General features: G+C 39.3%; 1 protein-coding gene across 4 annotated transcripts in view; it reads right to left on the bottom strand.

Moving 5' to 3' along the window:
- LOC131240448 (beta-glucosidase 18-like) overlaps window positions 1-23,638 on the bottom strand; it is a 223,608-nt gene that overhangs the window by 57,266 nt on the left and 142,704 nt on the right. For 2 of the 4 annotated variants that reach the window (XM_058238683.1, XM_058238682.1), the window contains exons 7-12: window positions 23,177-23,429; window positions 22,581-22,696; window positions 21,188-21,437; window positions 20,885-20,987; window positions 20,065-20,173; window positions 18,894-19,334 (exon numbers count right to left, since the gene is read on the bottom strand). The exons of 1 other annotated variant lie outside the window; for it this stretch is intronic. In XM_058238683.1, the coding sequence (XP_058094666.1) occupies window positions 19,130-19,334; window positions 20,065-20,173; window positions 20,885-20,987; window positions 21,188-21,437; window positions 22,581-22,696; window positions 23,177-23,429 (1,036 nt within the window). In that variant the 3' untranslated portion in view covers window positions 18,894-19,129. Of the gene's footprint in view, window positions 1-18,893; window positions 19,335-20,064; window positions 20,174-20,884; window positions 20,988-21,187; window positions 21,438-22,580; window positions 22,697-23,176; window positions 23,430-23,638 lie in introns of those variants that run through there. One more of the 4 variants, XM_058238684.1, reaches the window with a different exon arrangement.

Below are 23,638 nucleotides of genomic sequence, written 5' to 3'. Positions count from 1 at the left end.
TTCAAGCTTATACTACTGTAAATGGGGCAAGAAGAGCACAACGAGGTAAACTTCTACCCGAGAATCAGAAAATCCTAGACATTCTTAAGCCTTATTTGGTAGACACTTAAAAATGATTTGATCTCATTTTAATTAACAATAATTATGTAAACTTCTACCTGAGGATTTAGTTATCCGATCCTTTAAAAAAAAACAAAAAACAAAAAACACCAAGGATATTTGTTATAGCTTCAATGTAATCTTTCTTGTTTTTAACAAAATGATTAACGGACGACATTCTCTTCTATTCCATCAAGTTGTTCATGCATATGAATCTCCTTGTACGCATTCTTCTTATGATCTCTTAACCTACCAATGCATCGTCACTTTTTTAATTTTTCTCTGCTTTTCCTTTTCTTTTAGTTTATGTTTGGATGGATCTACGTAGTTTGGGTTTAGATGGATGTGAATGTGAATATGATGAAATATGTTATATAACAGGTGTATACCAGGAAGAGTATGATGAAATATATTGTGACAGGTGTATATGAGGAATTTTGTAGTGGAAGAGACTCCTTCACGTTTTTACCTACAAAAATATTTGTAGGTAAACATTTTGTAAATATTTTTAGCTATGAAAATATTCGTAGGTATGAGTTTTTTACTTATTTTTACCTACGACAATATTCGTAGGTAAAAGTTATTTTTACCCACGACAAAATTCGTAGGTAAAAGTTTTGTAAATATTTTTACCTCCGACAAAATCTGTAGGTAAAAGTTTTGTAAATATTTTTCTCTACGAAAATATTCGTAGGTATATATTTTGTAAATATTTTTACCTACAAAAATGTTAGTAGGTAAAGGTTTTGTAAATATTTTTAATAATTTTTACCTACGTAAAAATTCGTAGGTGAAAGTTTTGTATTTATTTCTTACTACGAAAATAATTGTAGGTAAAAAGATTTGTCAATATTTTTTCCTACCAAAAACAACGTTGGTAAAAGCTTTTACCTATGAAAATAATCCGTTGGTAAAAGTCTTATCTTTGCCAACGAAATTTTTTTTCGTTGGTAAAAGTTTTTCCCCTCGGTCTTTTAACAACGACATTTCTGACAAAAAGTTTCGTCGGCAAAAGTTTTTGCCTACGAAAAGAAGACTTTTACCTACGAAAATTTTCGTAGGTAAAAGTGTCTTTTCTATGATCAGTTTTGTAAACGGATGATCACAGGTGGGTTTTTGGAGTGATCAAGAGGCAAAACATGTATACCGTTAGATTCAAGTGACTTGTTCACATGTGTAAGTTTCTCAGATTATAGTTTCGATAGTAAGTGAAGCATATCCATAGGTGGTGAACAAGATAAACAGATCAGAATCTCAATTTGATATCTGTACGAGTGGATGCTAAAATCAAGTAGCTAGTTTACTATAATCAGGTGATCTAAACACAGAGTGGATGGTCAGATATCTTTACCTAATGGTGAATAGTTAACAGAACGGTTGGTTATGATGGACAAGTGAGAATAATTGGGTATATGATGATCCTATCTCAAAATTAATGGTCAGATGGCTTGATCTATTAATAGAGATTATTCCCAACGATCAGATTTGTGCTGGAGAATGGATGTAAGGTTAGGATATCTAAATTGGTATCATACACATGTACATAATAAATTAAATTTCATGGTAACACTCAAGAACTTTTAATACTTGAGTGTTGAAAAGTTTGAGGTGTTATACTTTACTTAGGTGATAGTTTTGTCATTTTTGAAAATATAGATTTTAAACCGTATAAAACACTAATGCCATTAGACGCGAAGTGTTGGGATGACTAACAGTGGAAAGTATAAACTTATTAATTTAAATATTTTAAAATGGGGCAATTATAGGTCGATAGCCTTAAAGGCAAGCAGTTATATGAAAAGGAGTAATGCTCACACACAACTAGTTGGAGGATCAAACTAGCTGTCTAAATTAAATATAAATTAATGTTAATAAATGTGGTCTTAGGAAGTTATTTAAAAAAGGAAAATGACTTGCTTGCTTGGGTAGGCCCTACCGGGGTGATAATGTGAAATCTATCCCAATCATCGGATGATTCACCCCACCTTGGGCTCATGGCCTAAAATTCAACTCCATCCGTGGTTCAGGCGGACCACACGACTGAAAACAGTATATAGGGAAAGCTTATCCTCCACATTGTCTCCCTTGGTATGGCCCAGTTGATTCATGGATGGGCCTAATTTTTTAGGCATCATGCCTAACTTTTACTGTAGCACCTAATGGTTGGAGTGGATTTCCAAGGCTCATTACGGTGGGCCCAGTAAAAATCAAGGGTGGAGACTCTCCCAACTATTTATGTTGGCATGGCCCACTTCATTCACAAATTAGCCTTGATTTTTTTTTCTATGAGCCCAACATGGGATTACATATCTAATGATCAGAGTGGATCTCACACATATCACAATGGGCTCACACATAACTAGTTGGACCATTCAAATTGGCTAATCAACTATGCATTAAATGACTAAAATTCATCTTTCTATCAACATGTAATGCACCACATATGAAGATACGTGACATCAAGTCTTACGTAAGTATGATGGTAGTTACATGTCATAAGTCTAGTATGTTCATCAAATAGGGCCCACTAATAAAATTTTATATACTAAAAATTAGTAAATTGTCCTTATCACTGGAGCCACACATGAAAGTTAAATTTGGACTGTTTGAATGAATTTCTAATAACTCACTTTTCTTATAAATGAATATTATACTATTGATCACCAAAAAATAAAAAACATCCTTAACATGCATACATGGGACCCTACGTAATGAATGGACATGATTTCTTAAACATGCATGTGGCACATTGCCTCAATATATCACATATGTAAAACATTCATTCACCTTCTCTCTCCCCGTTTAATGCACTCCACTCCAATTCTCTCTATATCCCCCCAACCGATTGTATTATATTGATAGAGCTTGTCTTTCTTTCCCACGTAATTCATATGTTAGAAAGCTAAGTGGGACCCATCGTCATGTTTATGAAATATCCACTCCGTTTATCTTTTTTGCCAAACTTATTTTAATGCATGAGACTAAAAATAAGGTGGATCAAAAACTCGTGTGGGCCATACAAGAGGGAAAAATCATTAAATAAATTTCTACCTTTGAAACCGTTCAAGGGGTTATAAGCCATCCATACCGCTTATAAGGTCGTTCAAGGGGTTATAAGCCATCCATACCGCTTATAAGGTCATTCCCATTGCGATAAACTAAAAGAAAAAAAAGGAAATCTTAATTAGCTTGATACAAAACTTACATGCCCATGCTAATAATTCAACGGTAGTTGTATAATCCCCAATGTTTCCTCTAGTAAGGTCCACTCGAGTGTTTAATCCGATTCATTTTTGGGCTGATGTTATAAAATGTTCCGGGAAAAAGAATGGACGGATTGAATTTGTCACAAACAAAATGGTACGCCCCACCATCTTTACACTAGTGCTAGAACTTCCTACCCTGCATGGAGCGGATTAGGTGCAAACTTGTCCAAGCACAACAGGGTGCATCCCAGACAGTCGGGCTTACTTTGATGTATGTATTATATATCCATGCCATCCAACCATATTTTCAGTTCATTTTAAGAGACTATTCAAAAAATGAAATAGACATAAATCTCATATGGATCACACCATAGGAAACAGTGGTGATTGGCCATTAGAAACGTTTTGTAAGCTACAAAAGTTTTGATCAAGCTGAAATTATTATTATTATTTTAAATTTCCTATAATCCAGGTTTTCGTAACTTTATCAACAGGTCAAGTGGCAAATAAACACTCAAGTCATGAGATTTTCATCTTTTTTTCTTTTTGGAATCTTGCTATATCATGACCTTAAGATGTGGACTAATTGTATGGATATACAGTATATATACTAAAGTGACCCCTTTTCAAGGACACACCATATTGCTTGAGGACCATGCCACACCTATTTTTGTTTTTGTGCGGGAGCTAGAGGGCCCTTTTCTCGGAGCAAGCAGCCGCAGAGGGATGCTAACCTTGATTTTTTATAAGGCCTACCGTGTGTATATAAGACCCCCCTCCGACCATTAGATGTGTAATATCATTCTAGTTAAAGAGCCAAAATATCAAGCAGATATGTGATTCAAGTAGGCCACACAAATGGAACAGTTGTGGCAAAGATGTCCACCCTTGATTTTTACAGGGCTCACATTTATCATTATATGAAATCCACTCCAACCATTAGAGGCCACAATATAATACCAAAATATCAGGCCTATATGTGATTCAAATAGGCCCATCAAAAGAATCATTTTGAAGGGTGAGATTTTTTTAACACTCTTTTCAATTATGTGGTCCACTTGAATATGGATGGAGCTGATTTTTAGACCCAGGGTCTAATATGAGGTAAAGCACATGATGATGGGAGGAAATTTCACATTAACACCAAGGTAGGTCCCATGCCTTTGGATCCTTTTTTTAATAAGAGCCTTCTAAAAGCCACCGTGAAAGAACCGTATCTCTCTCTAAGCATTAATTAGTATTAATTAACCAAATTAGTTGGACGATCCGCCTAATTATGTGTGAGCATTACTCTATGAAAAAACCTTTTAAAAAAATGCAGAAAGAGAGAATGCTTACCATTTTCTGTGACGTACATGGGCATATTGTTGTATCTTTCCTTGATGTATGTTACAATCATTTCCATACCCCACGGTACCACATATAAAGTTGGCATCCCAGTCTGCATAAAATAATCAAGAGATTGAAATATTGAAATCACCGGTGACAGAAGCCTAACCTTCACCTTCACTAAAATGACCACTTTTTGTCCTTATGATTTAAGCTTCTTTTTTTTAAAAAAAATTTAAAATAAAAAAAAAAAAAAAGGAAAAGAAAAAAAAGAAAAAACCAAAAATTTCATTCCACCAGAAAATTTACATCCATTCAGGAGTGTCCCAACAAAAAGGGCGGATCACTCCCATCATATACCCCAAATTGCACAAGAACTGCCTGAGAAAGGATGAAAGAAAAGAAAAACAGGAAGCAAAGGAAAAGCCCCCATCTACTGAAGCCTAATGTTCCCAATGCCGACATTATCAATGACAAGGAAACCATGCCAAGTCTCGGAAGGGCCGCGCGAGTAGTATACAACGTGTTGGGGCATCCCTCACTAGCCAGGCGAACTATTGCATCCGCAACCGAGTTCCCTTCTTGATAAATGTTGCTGAACGCAAGGTTGAGGGATTGCTGGTATTGCCGAATCTCACCCAGCTTGTACCAAATCTTCCAAGAGCTGGGCCTATGAGGATCATTAACTGAATTAGCAATGGTCATCGAATCCGTCTCCACAATAATATTGGAAAGGCCCATGTTGAAGCATATCCTGATGCCATCTAACATGGCCTGGGCCTCAGCAATTGTGTTGGTAGAGTGGCCATAGTTTCTGTGAAAGGCAAAAATGAGATTACCTTGGTGATCCCGGCAAACTCCCTCCCCCCCCACTTGGGCCCGAGTTGCCCCTCGAGGAGCCATCAACGTTCATCTTCAACTAGCCATGGGGGGGCTTTGTCCAATTAATTTTGATGAATCTTCTAGCGGGGGAAGACTGAAGTTTATTGATGTTGAGGGCCTGGAGGGTGATGAAATCTGTCATGGAGTTCCTGTCCGGAGCCGAGATGGATGAGCCAATTTCGTTCAACCAGCGGTAAACTTTGAAGAGGATCTGCTTTGTAGACATAACATGACCTTCAAATCGAGCCTAATTTCTGCTGATCAAATCTCCCATATTATGATGCTAGGGGCAAGGCCAATGAGATAGGAGGTTCTGGATTTCTTACTTGCTTTGGTGGTCCAAATATGAATACGCTGGAGAATTGTATGATGAGGATAATTGGCAACACCAAAAAGCCGACTGAAGTGGCTCCAGATTTGAGAAGCAATCGCACCTTGAGAAAAGAGGTGGTTCTGATTTTCCACTCCACCAGAAACAAGAGCAAAGGGATCATGCCGTCCCTGTTCAGCCTGGTTCGAGATGGAGTAGAGGACAGATGGCGATTCTGCTGATTTTTGGTTGGCCTGACGTAAGGACTGGATTGGCCTGAGTTTTGCTGCAGCTAATCATTGAAAAGAGTCCCTACCTGCAGTTGGTCTGCACTTCGCCGAGGATCATGATGGTTGGAAGAGGAATGTGTGGCTGTCTGAGGGGAACATATCTACCCTGCTACCGGGAACTGGTGGCTGGTTGGAGGCAATCTGCAACACTCACAGCGGGAAGCTAATGTTATGCCTCTTTTCTAGACAGTGCTATCCACCGGAATAGCGTCATGTATGACCTTCCAAACGAGGATGCTCATCTTTGGAGGGAGGGCTTTGTTCCAGATCTATTTGGTCCAATGGAGAGTTGGACAATGGTGCCTGATGTCATTCCAAGCCGATTTAATCGAGAACTTACCGGAAGCAGAGAGATCCCATATGAGACGATCAGGCCTGTCAGTAATTGCAATAGGGAGAGATGAGATCGTCTGCATTGCTGTTGAGGAAATGAATGGTTGAATATCAATCAGACTGCGTGGAGCAGGATGGGTGAAGAAGTCGCTAATTGACACTTCCTTGAGGTGGCAGGGGATGGTCTTGACAACTGCTCCATCTAATAGGCCACTGCCAATCCGGTTCTGGGTCCATATTTTAATCTTTCCAACCCCTATCAGCCATCTTGAGTGGTGAATGGCAAATTGCATGGTTCTGAGCATCTCTTTCCACGAGGCTGAGCTAGTTGATCCCTTTCTACCTTAGGATGCAACAATCTTCTGAAAGTATTTGGCTGAGTAGAAGTTGGCCCACTGCGACTTACCCTGAAGGAGACGCCAACCCATCTTAATCCTAAATGCCTGCATTAAGTCTCCAAAAGTTCTGATGTCAAGACCTCCTTCATGAAGCGGGGAGCACAGGGTCAACCAACTGACCCAATGGAATTTTTTGCCGTGTTCTGATGAGCCCCAGAAGAAATTTGCAATCGCCTGTTCGATAGTATTGGAGACGGACTTGGGAATGTTAATGGCCGATAGCATGTAGATGGGGATACTAGTCAGCACGTGTTTAATCAATACCAGTTTAGCGGCCTGATTAAGAAGCTTGGCCTTCCATCCATCGATTTTGCTGAGAATCTTTTGGGTAAGTTGCTGCAAAAGAGGGGCTGGACATCTTCCTTTTGAGAGAGGGACACCAAGATACATAAGCAACGCCTGCCTGAACCCCGTCAAGTTGCTTAACTTCTGGGTCTTGGTTCTGGTTGCTTTCGTCGGAGCTATGAAGGGCATCTTAGCAGTATTCACTTTTTGGCCTGAAGCTTTCTCGTACTGGGAGATGAAATTGAGGAGAGTTCTCACGTTAGCTAGCCTGCCATTTAGAAATAAAATAGAGCATCATCAGCGAAAAAAAGGTGGGTGATCATGGGGCATTTCTGGGGTAATTTGTAAGGTTGGCAACATCCCGAAGTGAAAAGCTTGGATAAGCCCCTGCTAAATACTTCAGCAGCAAGGACGAAAATGGATGGAGATAACGGATCACCCTGCCTCAAATCCCTGGAGGCTTTGAAGAATCCAAAGCTTCTGCCATTGATGAGAACGGAAAACCAAGTATCTTCCCAGCACCACTGAATACCCAAAATCCACTGAGGGTCAAAACCGAATGATATGAGAACCTACGAGATGAATCTCCATTCCAGACGATCGTACCCTTCTCCATGTCGACTTATATAATCAAGTTACCTCCAAAAACCTTGCAGTCAATCTCATAGGCCATCTCCCTGGCAATAGAAACATTCTCGATAATGGACCTTCCTTTGACAAATGCATCCTGCTCATCGGATATCAGGTCGGGGAGGAATTTGGCTAATCTAGCCGCCATGATTTTGGAGAGTATCTTCATGGTACAGTTGCACAAGCTGATGGGCTTGAAGTCTGTGATGAATTCCGGATTTGTTTTTTTGGAGATGAGGCATAGGTGAGTGCTTTGAAATGCTCTGGGAATCGGCCCTCCCTGGAAGAAGTCGTTGGCAGCATCGAAAAGATCATTCCCTGTTATGTCCCAGTAGGAAGAGAAAAAGGCTCCTCTAAATCCATCGGGCCCAGGAGCGCTATCAATCAGAATGAAAAACACAGCTTCCTTGACCTCTTCAATTGTAATCGGTTTCTTAAGGTCTGCAAACATCTGGCTTGTCACGATGTGAGGAATATTGCTGATGATATCCCCAATCTGGTTGGAGGCCTGGGAAGAAAAAAGATCCTTGAAGAAAGCAATTGCTTCCTCCCTAATATCCTCGGTCTTCTCAATAGGTTCACCAGAGGACCTCTTCAATTTCTTGATTTCCAACCTTCTACATTTATCTAGCACCGAATCATGGAAGAAACGAGTATTCCTGTCTCCTTCCGATAGCCATTTAATCCTAGATTTTTGTTTCCAGAAAATTTCCTCTTGGAGGTAGGCCTTTTTTAGGTTGGCCTGGGCCTGGTTGAGCTTGATGGAGTCCTCCTCAGTATGCGAGTTGAGGAGAGTAAATTCAGCCTTGAGGACTTCGTTTTCCGCATCTTGGACCTTTTGATTGACATCCCCAAAGACCATTTTGTTCCAGGATTTTAGCATGCCTTTCAGCCTTTTCAACTTGAGAAAGAACTTGAACATTGGGGTTACATAGATTTCCTCATCCCAGGTTGCTTTAACCATTGTGTAGAAGTCTTCATGAATTGTCCACATTCGCTGAAATCTGAATGGGTGAGGGAAAGGCGAAGGTTGAGCTTCAAAGGTGAGAAGGATTGGGGAGTGATCAGAGTATGCCCTTGTCATGTGTTCAACTTTACAGCTTGGAAAATACCTCATCCAATCAGTATTGTACATAATCCTGTCAAGTCTTGCCCATTTCCTACTTTTCCCTACTCTGTTATTACACCACGTATAGGGAGACCCTGAATAACCCGTGTCCAGAAGACCCAAGTCCCTGATAGCCTCCTGAAAATCTGTCATTGCTATTGTCATTTGCAGCGGACCGCCTAACCTCTCGTCTGGGCTAATCGTAGTGTTGAAGTCCCCACAAACAAGCCGTGGGCCTGTCATGGAGAGCGAAGAGAGACGAAGCTCTTCCCACAAAGCCTTATGCTGATCTTTAAAGCAACTAGCATAAACTACCGTAATGAACAGAGGGTGTAAGAGGTTATCCTCCGATACCTTGATGGTTATGCTTTGCCTAGTTGCCCGGATTGTTTGAATCTGAATGTTCCCCTTTGCCAATATCTAGATTTTGTTGTCCACCACTGCTTCAGAAATTTGATTGGGAAATCCCAGCTTAGCTGCCATAGATGGATGTTTTCTTTTATCTCTGATCATCGATTCCTGCAGGATTAATACCCCAATGTTGTGTTTCCTGGAGAGATGTTTCAAGAATCGGGTAGTCTGCGCATTACCTACCCCTCGAACATTCCATGAGAGAAGACTAATCATCTGTAAACCATCCTTTTTGCCCGGCCCGTCGTTGCAGAGTTTTCAGCCTCTGACTCTTTCGTTTGTTAAATTTCCTTGTCTGCTTGTTTTCCGGAAGCTTTTTTCTCTTGGTTTTTATTGCATCTGCTACCTTGGAGTTGTCTGAGGAATCTGAGTCGCTTGTGTCTGAATCTGAAGTGCCTGTTTCAGAAGGTAAGGTTTCGCCTCCCATGTCAACCCTTAAGTTGATTGCCTCCTGAGTTGATCTGTTGCCCGTGTACTGTTGATGGGGAAGGTGTTGATCAGTTAGCAGGATTGGGACCAGCGTCCGCCCTGATACTTGCGGCCTCCCTATTTGATGCTCAGCTTCTGCTTCACCTCCCTGATCATTAGTGATGTCCTGCTGATTATGTTCGCTGACTCTTACTGTTGGAGGCATCGGAGTTGCCGATCTCGTGAGATTCGAATCCTTGTCTTTGGATCCTGAAGGATGGATGGGTTGGTTAGCTGCATTGTTGTCCCCTGCTATAGGGGAAATGGTTGCTGGGGATTTGAATGGCAACGTTGCTAGATTGTCTTTGAGTCTCTTTATTGAGGCGGGAGTTTCTCTAAACATGTCCTTGACGCCTGAAAGCCACTCTTCCCAAGCTGTAAGCATGTCAGGGGAAGTTCATGTCCATTGAAGAGGTGTAGTTGGGAGAGTTGGGGTGTCATGGGTCAGGTTATGGGGGAGGTGGATGTTCTGGATATCCTTACTTGGACAGAGATGCAGAGGCTGATTGCTTTCCCCAACGTCCGGGTTGAGTTGGTCTGTCTGCTGGGTTAATGGATCATCAGGCAATATTTGCTACTCCCTTGTTCTTTGATGCTGATTATCTACCCCTGCTGGAGAGCTGACCCCAGACCGCAAATCCAAGGTTTGGGGGTCCAAAATTGGAGCAATGTTGTAGCTGGTTTGGTCGTGTGGATGATCAGCTGGAGACTTTCCACCCAAGGTTGTCTCCCTGATATGAGTTCCTGCCCGAGATTCAATCTGTCGAACAGTTGAGGGGTGGTAAGCATCTTCATCTCTCCTATGGCTGACCTCCGGTAGAAGAGGCTGCATTCCCCTCAATAATTCTGCTTCTCCCTAATTGAATGTCTGCATTGAGGTTGGCACTGTTCTCATCGCCTGAAAACTGCCATGATTTGTTTCCTGATTGTTAGCTGGTACGTAATTCTCTTCGGGGGTGATGGTCGAAGTTGGCCTGTCAAGATCTCTGGCTGCTAGGGATGAGGGATCTGGTGGGCAGAGCTGTAGCAACACCTCTGACGATTCAGCTGGTATTCCACAGCTAGCTGACGTGAGAAGAGCCTCTCCAAGTTCCCCTACCGTTGCTCTGGCCATTTGACTAGCATCTGATGGGCCTAAGAGGTCTGCAGTAGTACTAGCCTCCTTGTTGGCATTTTGACAAACAGGTTTGTGGTCTTCCAAAATTTCAAATTGTTTCCCTGTTGTCCCTGAAGTGGCCTTTTCAAAAATACCTGTCTCATTGCCTGAAGAAGCATGAAATCTTCTAAGGACCCATTCCTTTGTGCTTTCGTTTGTTGACTGCTTGATGGAAGGGAAGCAGCCGTACTTGAATAATGGTTCCAGTTCTGATATTATGGGATAACCCTTCCCTAACACCATCAATCTCAAGACTTGATTAAAACTCACACCCGGCCGTGGAATAATCTTGACTCAAGCAAATGCCTGAAAATAACCAAATCGTGAGTTGGAGTCAATCTGAATAATTTTACCAAAGAAGCTGGCCAAATCCAGGATGACCGTTTCCATCCAGGCCTGAGCTGGTATGCCGAATAATCGAATCCAGACTCCTTCACACCCCAGACCCTGTTCAGGGGACCATTTTTCCACCGATTGGAGCCCCATCTCCACGTGCAGCTTCACATTGCTATTGAAGGCCTCCAAGCTCTCCTTTGATTTGAATGTTATTAGGAATTTCATGGAGGAGGTCCTCACTATCTCCATCCCCGCCGATCTGAAGCTTGAAGCCTTAACTGCATCTAATAACTGTACGATCCGGACACCAGGGTCAGAGGCCATCCCCACCATGGTGAGCGACAGCAGGCGCAACCGATTCTCCAAAGCTTGAGAGTCAGCAATGGTTGTATCCGAAGAATACCCAGGCGTTTTAGGGGAAGGGTGCTGCGTCGATCCAGAGATCACAGCCGCAGAATACCTGGGCATTTTAGGGGTAGAATGATTCGGGACAGTCGATTTCGCCGTATGTTGGATGTGAGAAGGGGATTGCAAGGTTTCCTGCCCGCCTGGTTGTTTCTTAGCCCAATCTATGTGGACTATCCGTCCATCTATCCTTTGCTCATGCAGACATTGCATTGCGTTGAAAGCATCTTGTTCATAGCAGAATCATATGAAAGCGAATCCACGGGGTCGGTTGAGGTTCCAATTCCATGGGAGAAAAACATCTGCAAGCTTGCCATAACGTCCGAAGATGCGGTGCAGGTCTTCGTCGGAGGTATCGAAGGTCAGATTCGCTACGAAGAGGGAGAACTTAGATCGTGAGCTCCGTGATCTACGAGGTGGAACCGTCTCCCACGAAAGCTCAGTTTCAAATTCGCGGTCCCGCTCCCGTTCTTCCATCCAAAATCCACTACTCCAACATTTTTCCCTTATGATTTGAGCTTGTCCTTACTATAACATGGGCAAAACTGTCACCTTAATGAAGTGAATACTTTCTCTCTAACATTCTACTTTATGGAAACGGATTGGCTACTCCCCCTGACACTAGCCAATGGGTGGTGTTCGGTTCACTGTGGGCCCCACCATGATATGTGTGTTTCATCCATGCCATCCATCTATTTTTATAGATCATTTTATGGTATTACACAAAAAAATAGATATATTCCGATCTCAAGTGGACCACATTACAGGAAACAGTGTTTAATGAATTTCGACCATTAAAAACTTTTTGGGGGTCATAAAAGTATTGGATCAAGCTGATCTTTGTTTTTTACCTTCATCTGGGTATTTATGACCTAATCAACAGATTGGATGTCAGATAAACAGTACAGTGGGCCTTTAGGAGGATTTAAATGATGGATATCCAATCACTATTGTTTTCCTATGGTGTGGTCCACCTAAGATTTATATCCCTCTTATTTTTATTATGAAGCCCTAAAATGATCTTTAAAAATGGATGAACGGAATGGATGAAACACATACATCATGGTGGGGCCCACAGAGCACCGACCACCAGCCACGGGGCTGGTGTCAGGGGGAGTAGCCAATCCGTTTCCCTACTTTATATATTGTATTTTTCAAACCGGTGTTCCAGTCAGTTGACCGTCTTTTTCTCTCAGTGATCAATGCGTATGTGTCTCTGTCAAATGCAGCCATATATTGCATGGAAATAACATGAAGTCTTGCACATAGAAACTTGAATATATAGTGATTAATTCCAATAAAATCCAATTTAGTTTGTAGTCTTCTTTGATCTTTTGATGAAAATTTCGCCAATCTTGACCCTAATATCTGGCGCATTTCAGGTGGATAATCTCCATAAATTATAGGATCCAAAAACCTGCAATGTGGGTGCATTAATGGTTTTCAAATAAATAGAAATGTTGGCAAGAGTATATATAACTTCTAATAAAATTGTCATAATATCAAAACAAATTTCCAGCACAAAAAAGAAAATATTACAAAGTTCATGAATATTATTTGGGTGCATTTGGCTGCACCACATGTCATATTATTTTACAATATTTTATGATTAATCAGTCTAATTTGGTATAAATTTTCATGATATTTCATCAGCTTTACTGCAACCAAACACACAAAAAATGAGAATTATCAGCGATTCACACAAGCAACAATGACATTTACTGCAACCAAACACACCTAAAATGAGAATTATCAGCAATTCACATAAGCGACAATGCCGGATCATCCGCTGGAAGTAGTCAGCAATCCCAACGTGCTATAAGCTTTAAATCCCATTTTGAGATAAATGTGGGAGATTGGGCTCCACCAACTCTTAGTATATTCAGATGATCCTAATCATTTAAATGGTGCCAATTTGTTACAAGTTATGAATTGCGTGGCTAGAGTCATCAAATCAAAGTATTATTTTAGAATTACAAGAAATACAAAGTGGGATCTATCCAGCAGCTGTTTTAAGATGTTTATTTTACTTATTTTATTTTTTGGGCCAATCCTTACTGTCCCTTTTCATGCTATTGATCAAAAGCTTAGAATCACTCGATTGGCATGATTTTTGCACCATGGCTTGCTCTCAGTTGTATGAACGAATGACCAGTTCAAGTGGATCAACAATAAGTCATCCAGTGTGACATTAAAAGTTTCAGGGACCCATACATGCGCGCCCACACACACACACACACACACACACACACACACACACACACATTTGTGCATTAAAAATCCTAATAGTTTTCTAAAAATAAAAATAAAAATATCAAGATTTCAAAATTCACAATTCTTTTATATGAAGTAGTAGCTTTTGTTTACAAGGCAATGTTGAAAGCGAGGACCCACTAAGCTGCCAAATGATCTGCAGGAATATCTCTAAGCAGTTCATACCAGTAGGTGCTCATCACAATCCCAATAGAACCTCCTTGTTTAGCCTTTAATCCACGAAAAATTGTGTGAAAATTATGAAACAGTATAAGGTGAAATTACTTTTTAAATCATTATACTTCTTTTCTTCACATGAATGCTCAAGTATTTTTAGACTAGGATGCTTTCTAGTATAAGTGTGGCATCGGACCGCTGCTTTCCTTGGGATACATCTCTTCTCTCATCTCTCCATCGCAAATAGGCTGCATTGGTGGTGGCAAAGACCCTTTCCCCTAGGGAATAGAAATTCGATCATTCGTATGGCCCCAGTTTTCATATTATTGGAGAATTGGAAGTCTAGGAATGCAGCCCGATTCGACGATCGCCCGTGCTCAGCTCCTGCTATTTTCCTGAAGGTTAGGTGGTGGTTGCATACCATTTTCCCTCATCTGGACAATATTTTCCTTCTCCGCCACCGGGCTTCTCCTACTTCTGCTTCCCACGCTGCCCCTTCCTCCCATCTCCCTGCTTGCCCTCCCTCCATTATCAAATGGATCAAGCCTAAAGTTGGTTTCCTCAAGCTAAACATTGATGGTTCAGCTCTGGCTAATCCTGGTCCCACGGGTGGTGGAGGGATCTGCCGGGATCACCATGGCAACCCCATTTTCGCCTTCACATGCGGTTACGGTTCTGCTTCCAACAATATGGCTGAAATGCGTGTTGTACATGATGGCATTAAATTCTGTTTGGCACTCGGGATCTCAAACGTCATCATTGAATCAGATTCTAGTTGGGCGGTGTCCAATCTAACCAAAGTTTCCTTGCCCTCCTAGAAAAGGTCTTACTGGCTAACAAAGATAAGACGTCTCTCCTCTCAGGAGAACTTCCGGATTCTACATGTTTTTAGGGAAGCAAACAGCCTGGCTGACAGTTTGGCTAAGATGGGCTGCTCGGATCAAATTAACTCTTTTTTTCCAGGGTCTCGCTTCCCTCCCTCACTTGAACAAGGGTCAGGTGTTACTGGATAAAACAGGTCTTGGTTACATTAGAAAGGGTTCCCACACTTGAATTGTATAGCACATGCTAAGAAGTTCATCTGCCCGAAATAGGCCTGTAATTTTCCCTCAATAATGATACCCTTTATTTATATATATATTTTTAAAAAGATTATTATAAATCATAAATAAAATCACTTTCAGCTTTTGGCTTTTAAAAAAAAAAGTATTTTTAGACTAAAAACTACACCTCTCCTTGTTGTGTTGGTAACAAGTGGAAAATGCTCCAATGCACCCGGTTCATGGGAACCTTCCCATGCATGCACCCATTTGGATTTTGGACACGTGAGATGACCATGTCATTGATGGAAAGTGTCTAAGATGTAGAGCGAGTCGCAGATAATTTCATGACCAAGATGGACCAGAAAAGGCCCGATTGAAGACGGAGGTGATTCGGACTGTCAGAACTTAAAACAGACATATGTCGCGAACCGGAATGAGTTATCAGACGTACCAACATGATTTTGGAGTAGGACGAGCTACTTTAGCCACCCAACCCACTATGTCGGGTCACCCACGCCGAATTTGCGATATTCCACTAGATCGACAGTTGAAATCCCTGTTTATTTTCGTTTTTACGATTTTTAGTAAGTTTTAGTTGCGTCCAACATGAAAAGTGCTTAGAATAAATAGGGGAACGTCATGATTCAGTCAAATAGAATACTTAATATTTTTGGCCAAAAACCATACGCACCAGTAGAAATCACGACTGTCTATAAATAGTAAGTTTATTGTTTATAAAAAGGATTTCTATGAGTTTTAGTTGTAGTTTAATTCCAAAACTTCTCCCATGGCTTAATATCCCTATTTAAATGGTTGTAAACTTGTTTATTCAGATATCAATCAATTTATGAATTTTATAGAATTTATTTTCTATTTTCCTTGCTTTTCCCGCGTAGATTCGAGAAATCTCTGTGAGGATTGGAGAGAAGCTACGTGGATTCGGAGTGGTTATCCTAACAGAAGACGGTGCTCCACCTCTGCACGTACGTCCTTCCCCGTGGCAATATATTGGATTTTACAAAGTCTTAATTAATAGGGCACCTTACAAAAATCACACCAATCGAATATACAACTCATCCTATTAATAGGATGTGAAAAAGGATGGCTGTGGTCATTCGTATAGTAAAGATGTCCAATTCAGTGGATCCCACCTTGGACTGCTTGTTCTTCCAAAGCACCACTTTGGTCAGACGAGGATAACTACTAACCATCCAAAGGCTTAAGACAGGAATGGCTAGAATCCAAAAAAAAAAAAAAAAACAGAGAGAAAGGAATGGCTAGAATAAAAAAATAATAAAAATAAATAAATAAATAAATAAAAAGAAAAAGAAAAAAAAAAAAAAGGAATGGTTAGAATCATCAGATGGGCCGGGGTCTTTAGATCTGGCCTGAGAAAAGTGGGTTGAAACAAATTGATGATTTGAATCGGGGCATGAATACCCATGTGTTCATATACAATTACATTCATGGGAAGGTTCCTGTGCAGTTAGTGTAGTGCAACAACACTCACCAATTCTGCTTCTTCTTTCCCCCTCCCATAAAACCAAACATACCAATACCGTTACATTTTTTTCATATTTTAAAAACATGAAAACTCTATTCGGCTCAAAACTCAGTCTATTTGAGTTGACTCAGAAACTCGAACGGGTGTTTCTTGAAAACTCATCTGAATTTTTTCAGTAACATTTGGTATTTAAAAAAGTATAAACATTATGTAAATAATGTCAAGTTGTGCTGAGTCAACTCAAATTCAAGTTTTCTCTAGTTTTGACTGACTCATGACAAGATCAAATTTTCCCAACTCCAGGTGAAATATGATTGAGTCAAGTTTACTAGAGGAGTTTAAGTCAATGTTTTTCTTTCCTTATCTTTTCTCTCTTCTTCTTCTTCTTTTTTTTTTTTTTGGTTTTTTTATTTTTTATTTTTTATTTTTTATTTTTTTATTTTTTTTATTTTTTATTTTTTTTAATTTTTTAAAACTTTGATTTCTTTCTTCTCTTTAATATACATGAAAACCCTAGTACTAATGAAGAAAGATAAGGTGGCCATAATTTCATACCTGATATTTTGTCTTGTAAATATCGGTCGCAGTGGCATGTGACAATATATATGATATTATGGGCTGCAATGTATGGCCACGTACGAGAGTCCTAGACCAACCAAGAAAAAAAATGCTAAAATCATGTGTTGGATAACGTAAAGTACGAAGCCGATTAGGTGGGAAACGGATTAGCTATTGGCTGGTGGCCGGTGCTCTATGGGCCCACCATGATGTATGTGTTTCATCCATGCCGTCCATCTATTTTTAGAGATCATTTTACGTTATGAGACCAAAAATAAGGTATATCCCAATCTCAATTGGACCACATTACAGGAAAGTTTTGAATGACCGTAGACCATTAAAAACATTTTGGAGGCCATAAAAGTTTTGGTCAACTGTTTGAAAGATCTAGTCTCTGACATTTTGAGAATTAGTTTACTGTTTGAAGGACTTATTCTCTTGCATTTAATATGCTGACTATTTGAAAGGTCCATTCTTGGTTCGACTGGATGTGCATCCCAAGAGCGAAGAACATGTGAATGCACCCATGCATTTAAATAAGAGGCATGGCAGATTACGATTGTTTTGATATGCTTTTGATGAAACTAAATCTGATTAATATGTCATTGTATAATCTTGGACGAATTTCTCATTGAGTTGCTCACTCGCATCTCAAATTCAAAAACCAAACAGTGAATGCAAGCGGAGCATGGAGATTGGGATTGTCAGGATAGAGCTCTATGGAGAGATGGTAGATCGAGTAGGGAAGTCATAGTTGGCTGAACTTTGGGAGCTTGAGCCTTTTTCTTCTTCTTTTTTTTTTTTTTATTTTGGCTTTTCCTTAATATTGGCATTTTGTACTTTGGTTTGTTTATGATTTGTGTGGTTCTGATGGGCATCATTTGGATTTATGTATTTGGGATATTTACCCCTTTATTTTATGCTTAATTTATCATGTTCTCTCTATGATATCAGCTGAATTTGAAATGTGTTATTCTGATTTATTTTGTGTATAGGATGAATGTTAAGATGACTGAGTACACACGTAGGAGATTTTCCGCACGTGTAGCATTCATAGGCGACACTCGGGTTTGTGCAGCTAGAGCATCGCACTCAAGTGTAAAAATTGGAGTGTCACCAGCGTCAATGCCAATGCACTTAATCATTTTAGTGTTAACACCCTAGGATTCGAGATTCGAGTCATCATACTCGGCTGCTAGGTTTTAGGGCATTACATATGATACATTGTGGATGGAACGTTTGTAGATCCAATGCATTAACCTTGCTACCAAATCATTTATTGCAATTGTTTTCAAAATTTTGTTGATTATTCTCACCTAGCTCCTCGTTATAGTGGAGCCCATGGTGTGGCCAATGAACTGCAATTTTCAGCTCTTGCCTCTCACATGTGGTAATGCAAACCATTTGTACCATACCCATGGTGCTCATCAGGTGGGTCATAGGTGTACCAAAGAAATGGGATGGTTATGAGAAATTGTCCAATGTCCACACTCAACATACATTATGTAGATGTGGGCAAATTGATGTTCATCTTGGTCTGAATTTCAAGATAACCCATATGATGAGTGGCTTGGATCACATACATGTGTGCTACTTATATTTAGCATTCCTCAGCACTCATTAAAAATGGGAAATGAATGGCACAACTTGGCAAATAATCAAATGATTCCTCAACACTCATTAAAATTTGGAGATGGACATCACAACTTGGAAAATAATCAAATTAATTGTATTACTTCCTTTGGAGCATGTTTTATGACACGGCCTACATGGGGATAAATTGAATGTGGAATGGAGTATACACTTATCCACTGAATAAAATATAATAGAGTGGACAATCATGTACTAATTAATCAAAACAATCCCAAAAAATTATTTTACACGACATAAATAAAATATCATATATACATCACATGAATTTGAACAGAGACCAAGACTATACACGTCGTTATCTCCAATCATTGCCGCCAATCTGTTTTAGCATCTTTGGGCTGCTAAGGAATCGTTTGTACCATCGGGCAGATAGTTTAGGAGTTCTCTCCAATGTATTGTAGTCCACATGATAAAGCCCGAACCGTAGCGTATACCCGAATGCCCATTCAAAATTGTCAATTAGAGACCATGTGAAGTAGCCTCTCACATCAGCTCCTTTCCTGAAAGCATGATAATAGCATTGTTGCTTGTGTTTAGAATTTAGTCTACAAATATATTTTGTGTTCTAATTAATTGTACATACACACTCTCTATAAAACTATATGTATATCATAATGATACATACATTTATCCATCAAAAGATATATGGAAGGATCCATACATTAATTCCATTTATGTATCATAATTATTAATCTATGTGACTTTACACCAAAAATCACTTAAAGCCTATATATACTCAAACTTTAGCCCATTTAGAATGCTCCAAATTATTTTTTTTCATTATTTCTTTTTTGAGTCATTCATGCTTCTTGAGTAAGGTTAAAAGATAATAGTCTATCTTATTTATATTGCAAACCTATGATAGACATTAATTTGGTACTCGGACCAAACAGTCTCTGTATAGGGTCTAGGCTGACCGAATCTTAGAGACTGTATGCAATAACTCTATTATACCATTGGAAGATGTAAACTGTCTTCAGGAGCGGCATCGCAATGTGCCTTTGAGCCGAAATTCTTCAAGTAGGCCATCCATTGCTTGATGAATCTAGACATGCATATACCCATACATACATACATACAAACATGTATCATGTAAATGTATGTAAGCACCTACACACTTGACTAGATGCACATGGTGAGAGGAATGTGGTGGTTTAATATTGATAAATATTAAAAGGTTTGTACGCAAAAAGAAAATGTTATTGTTTCTATCTATTTCTAATAGAATACCTCATACATCCGGATAGGGAAGTCACATAGCTACGCAAGTATTCTACTCTCTCCACGTCATTGAGCAATTCTTTCTTGGAAACACCATTTTTACTATCTTGTGGGTACCCTGCAATGATAATACCATTCATGGTAAATATAAACACATAGACACCCATATAAATAAGTTACAAGAATATTCCTAATCGAGAAAAGAAAAAAGTTGATGAAATAATCACATAGACACCCATATACTCATCATTTTCTGTATTTAAAAATAATAATAATAATAATAATAATAAAATCATGAAACAATTTTTAAAACTCCCCTATACCAATCATTTTCTATGATAAAAACAAGAAGTTCCTCCTAAAAAATTTAGGCAAAGAGGAGCACAATAACATGACCAAAAATAGCTAAAGGTCCCTATAGCCATGGTTGTAGAAGTTGGAGAGGTTATAATGATTTAACATTATTATTACAGGGAAAAATGGATAGGCTCATATGACGTGTCACCTTGGGGTAGCAATAGGCCAAGGTAGGGTCAGCTCTAATTAAGTTATCTGATGGCCAAATTTTGGCCCACTGACTGTTCAATTCTCTAACCATTTATTTGATAACCACTAATTGGATGGTTAGGATTGCTCAATCAGTGTGATTTTTTCTTTTATGTATCCTCCATCCAGATCTACCTCACAATTTGAGTTGTCTGGATTGCAGAATCTAAGCCACGTGTAAGGATACGAGTCACTAAACATTTTCTAAAATGCAGTGAACTAAGGCCCGGAATTATGTCTTTAAAAATAAATAATAAAGAAAAGAAAGAAAAGAATAGCTTACCATTTTCTGTGATATACATGGGTGTATTGTTGTATCTTTCCTTGATGTACGTTACAATCTTTTCCATACCCCATGGTACCACGTATAAAGTTGGCATCCCAGTCTGCATAAAATAATCAAGAGATTTAGATACTCAAATCAACGGGACTGATGAGCCCAACTGCTCACCTTCACCAAAATGACTACTTTTTGCCCTTTTAACTTACACCAGTCCTTATTATCTCATGGGCAAAATTGTTCCTTGAATGAAGTGAATACTCTCTTTCTCTCTAACATTATATTTATATATTGTATTTTTCTCACCGTCATTCCAATCAGTCGACCGTCTTTTTCTCCAGTGAGCAATGTGTTTGTGTCTTCTTCAGGTGTACCCGAGTTGCATGAAAAAAACATGCAGTCTTGCGCATAGAGACTTGAATAATGATTAATTCCAATAAAATCCAATTTATTTTGTAGTTTTCTTCGGTCATTCGATGAAAATGTTGGCAATCTTGACCCCAATATCTGACGCATTTCGGGTGGATAATCTCCGTAAATTATAGGATCTAAAAACCTGCAATTTGGGTGCAATAATGTTTTTCCGATTAATAGAAATGTTCGCAAGAGTATAACTTCTAATAAAATGTCATAATACCAAAACAAATTACAAGCACAAAAAAGAAAATATTACAAAGTTCATGAATATTGTGCGTTTGGTTGCACCAAATATCATAATATTTCACGATATTTCATGATTAATCAATCTAATTTGGTGCAAATTTTCATGATATTTCATGAGATTCACTAAAACTAAACACACCTTCTTCTTTTTTTTCTAGTTTTTTACAACTAAACACACCTAAAATGAGAATTATCAGCAATTCACACAAGCAACAGTGCGCCAGGTCATCCGCTGCAAGTGGTCAGCAATCCTGATGTGTTATGAGCTTTAAATCCCAATTTGAAATGTGTGTGGGAGATTGGGATCCACCACCTCTCCAAAAGTATCATGGGTGCACACAAAAACTAGGCAATCAGATGACCCTAACAGTTTAAATGAGGCCAATTTGTCACAACTGCCCTCTATTACAAGCTATGAATTGCATGGATAGAATCATCAAATCAAAGTATTATTTTAGAATTATAAGAAATACAAAGTGGTATCTATTTACTAGTCATTTCAAGATAATTATTTTACTTATTTTATTTTTTGGGTCAACCTTGGTTGTCCATTTTCATGCCATTAATCTGAAGCTTATAATTCCCTGATCTAACCGGTGTGATTTTTACACCATAGCTTACTCCTAATTATACGAATGAATGACCATTTAACAATCTACCTTAGAAGTCCATCCAGCTGGTTACTTCCAACCAGTTAAGAGCATGTCATGACATCCAACCTCTAGCTCAGTTCAAAAATCAGCTCCATCATCTCATTGAGTGGACCACAACATAGGAAACAATTTCTACCCATTGATAGATAGAAAATTAAAAGAGTGGTCCACCTGAAAAGTGAATGTGGCTGATTTTTGAACGCGATCCGCATGATAGGGAGAACCTATTATACAGGTTGGATTTTGCACACATACACCACGCAGTGGACGTTATCTACTGAGTGGACTGTAACTTATATTCCAACTGTTGGACTTAAGATTCTCTCTCTATCAAGACTTCAAAATTTCACAATTTTTACTCTTAAGTTGTAGATTTTGTTTACCAGGCAACATGGAAAGCGAGGGCCCGCTGAGCTGCCAAACGATCTGCCGGAATATCTCTAAGCGGTTCATACCAAATGGCGCTCACCACGATCCCGATAGAACCTCCTTGTTTAGCCTGAAATCCACAAAAATGCATGATAATTATAAAACAATGCAAGGTAATATTACTTTTTAAATCATTATAATTCCTTTTCATACATGAATGCTTAAGTATTTTTAGACAAAAAAATTACAACTCTCCTTGTTATGTGGGTAACCAGTGGAAAATGCTCCAGGGAACCCAGTGCATGGAAAACTTCCCATGCACCCATTTGGATTTTGGACCCGTTGGATGCCTATGTTATTGATGGAAAATGTCTGTTGGATCTTACCAACACTTTATGGTTGTGTGAAAAGGCTTAACACATGAATGGCTAGAATCATCAGATGGGCCTGGTTCATTAGCTCTGGACTGAGAAAACTGGTTTGAAATGAATTTATGGTTTGGATCGGTGTATGAATACTCAGGTGTCCATATGCAACTACATGCATGGGAAGGTTCATGCAACCAGTGTAGTGAAAAAATAAAAACAAAACAAAAGCAAGAATCCGTTACCTGATATTTTTTCCTATAAATATCGGTCGCAGTGGCATGGGACAAAATGATATTATGGGCTGCAATGTATGGCTCAATTGCGGAGTCACCCGTCGTGCAATTGCCATATGGTTTGGAACAATGGGCAGGAGGGTATAAACCAGTGAGGTAACTGAGTTTCACCATGAGGTTTGGCTCATTGAAGGTTGTCCAGTATTTTACTCTATCTCCAAAAGACTTGAAACATACTTCCGCGAAATATCCAAAATCTTCTCTGCAAAAATAATTATTGAAAACAAAATCAAGAGACCACCATGTAATAGTAAACCACAATGCAAACCAGACTGCACCATTCGGTTGACATGGTGTGCCAATCTGTGGGTTAACAAGCTTGATCTGGTTTTGAAGCGGGTTTGGGTGAAGCTAAATGGGTAGCTGATCGGCATAGGGCTAGAGAACATAGACCAATTAAGTAAATGTCAT

This window comes from Magnolia sinica, chromosome 3, assembly GCF_029962835.1.
Source record: "Magnolia sinica isolate HGM2019 chromosome 3, MsV1, whole genome shotgun sequence".
NCBI lineage: Eukaryota > Viridiplantae > Streptophyta > Magnoliopsida > Magnoliales > Magnoliaceae > Magnolia > Magnolia sinica.
This window is presented reverse-complemented; position numbering and strand designations above follow the sequence as displayed.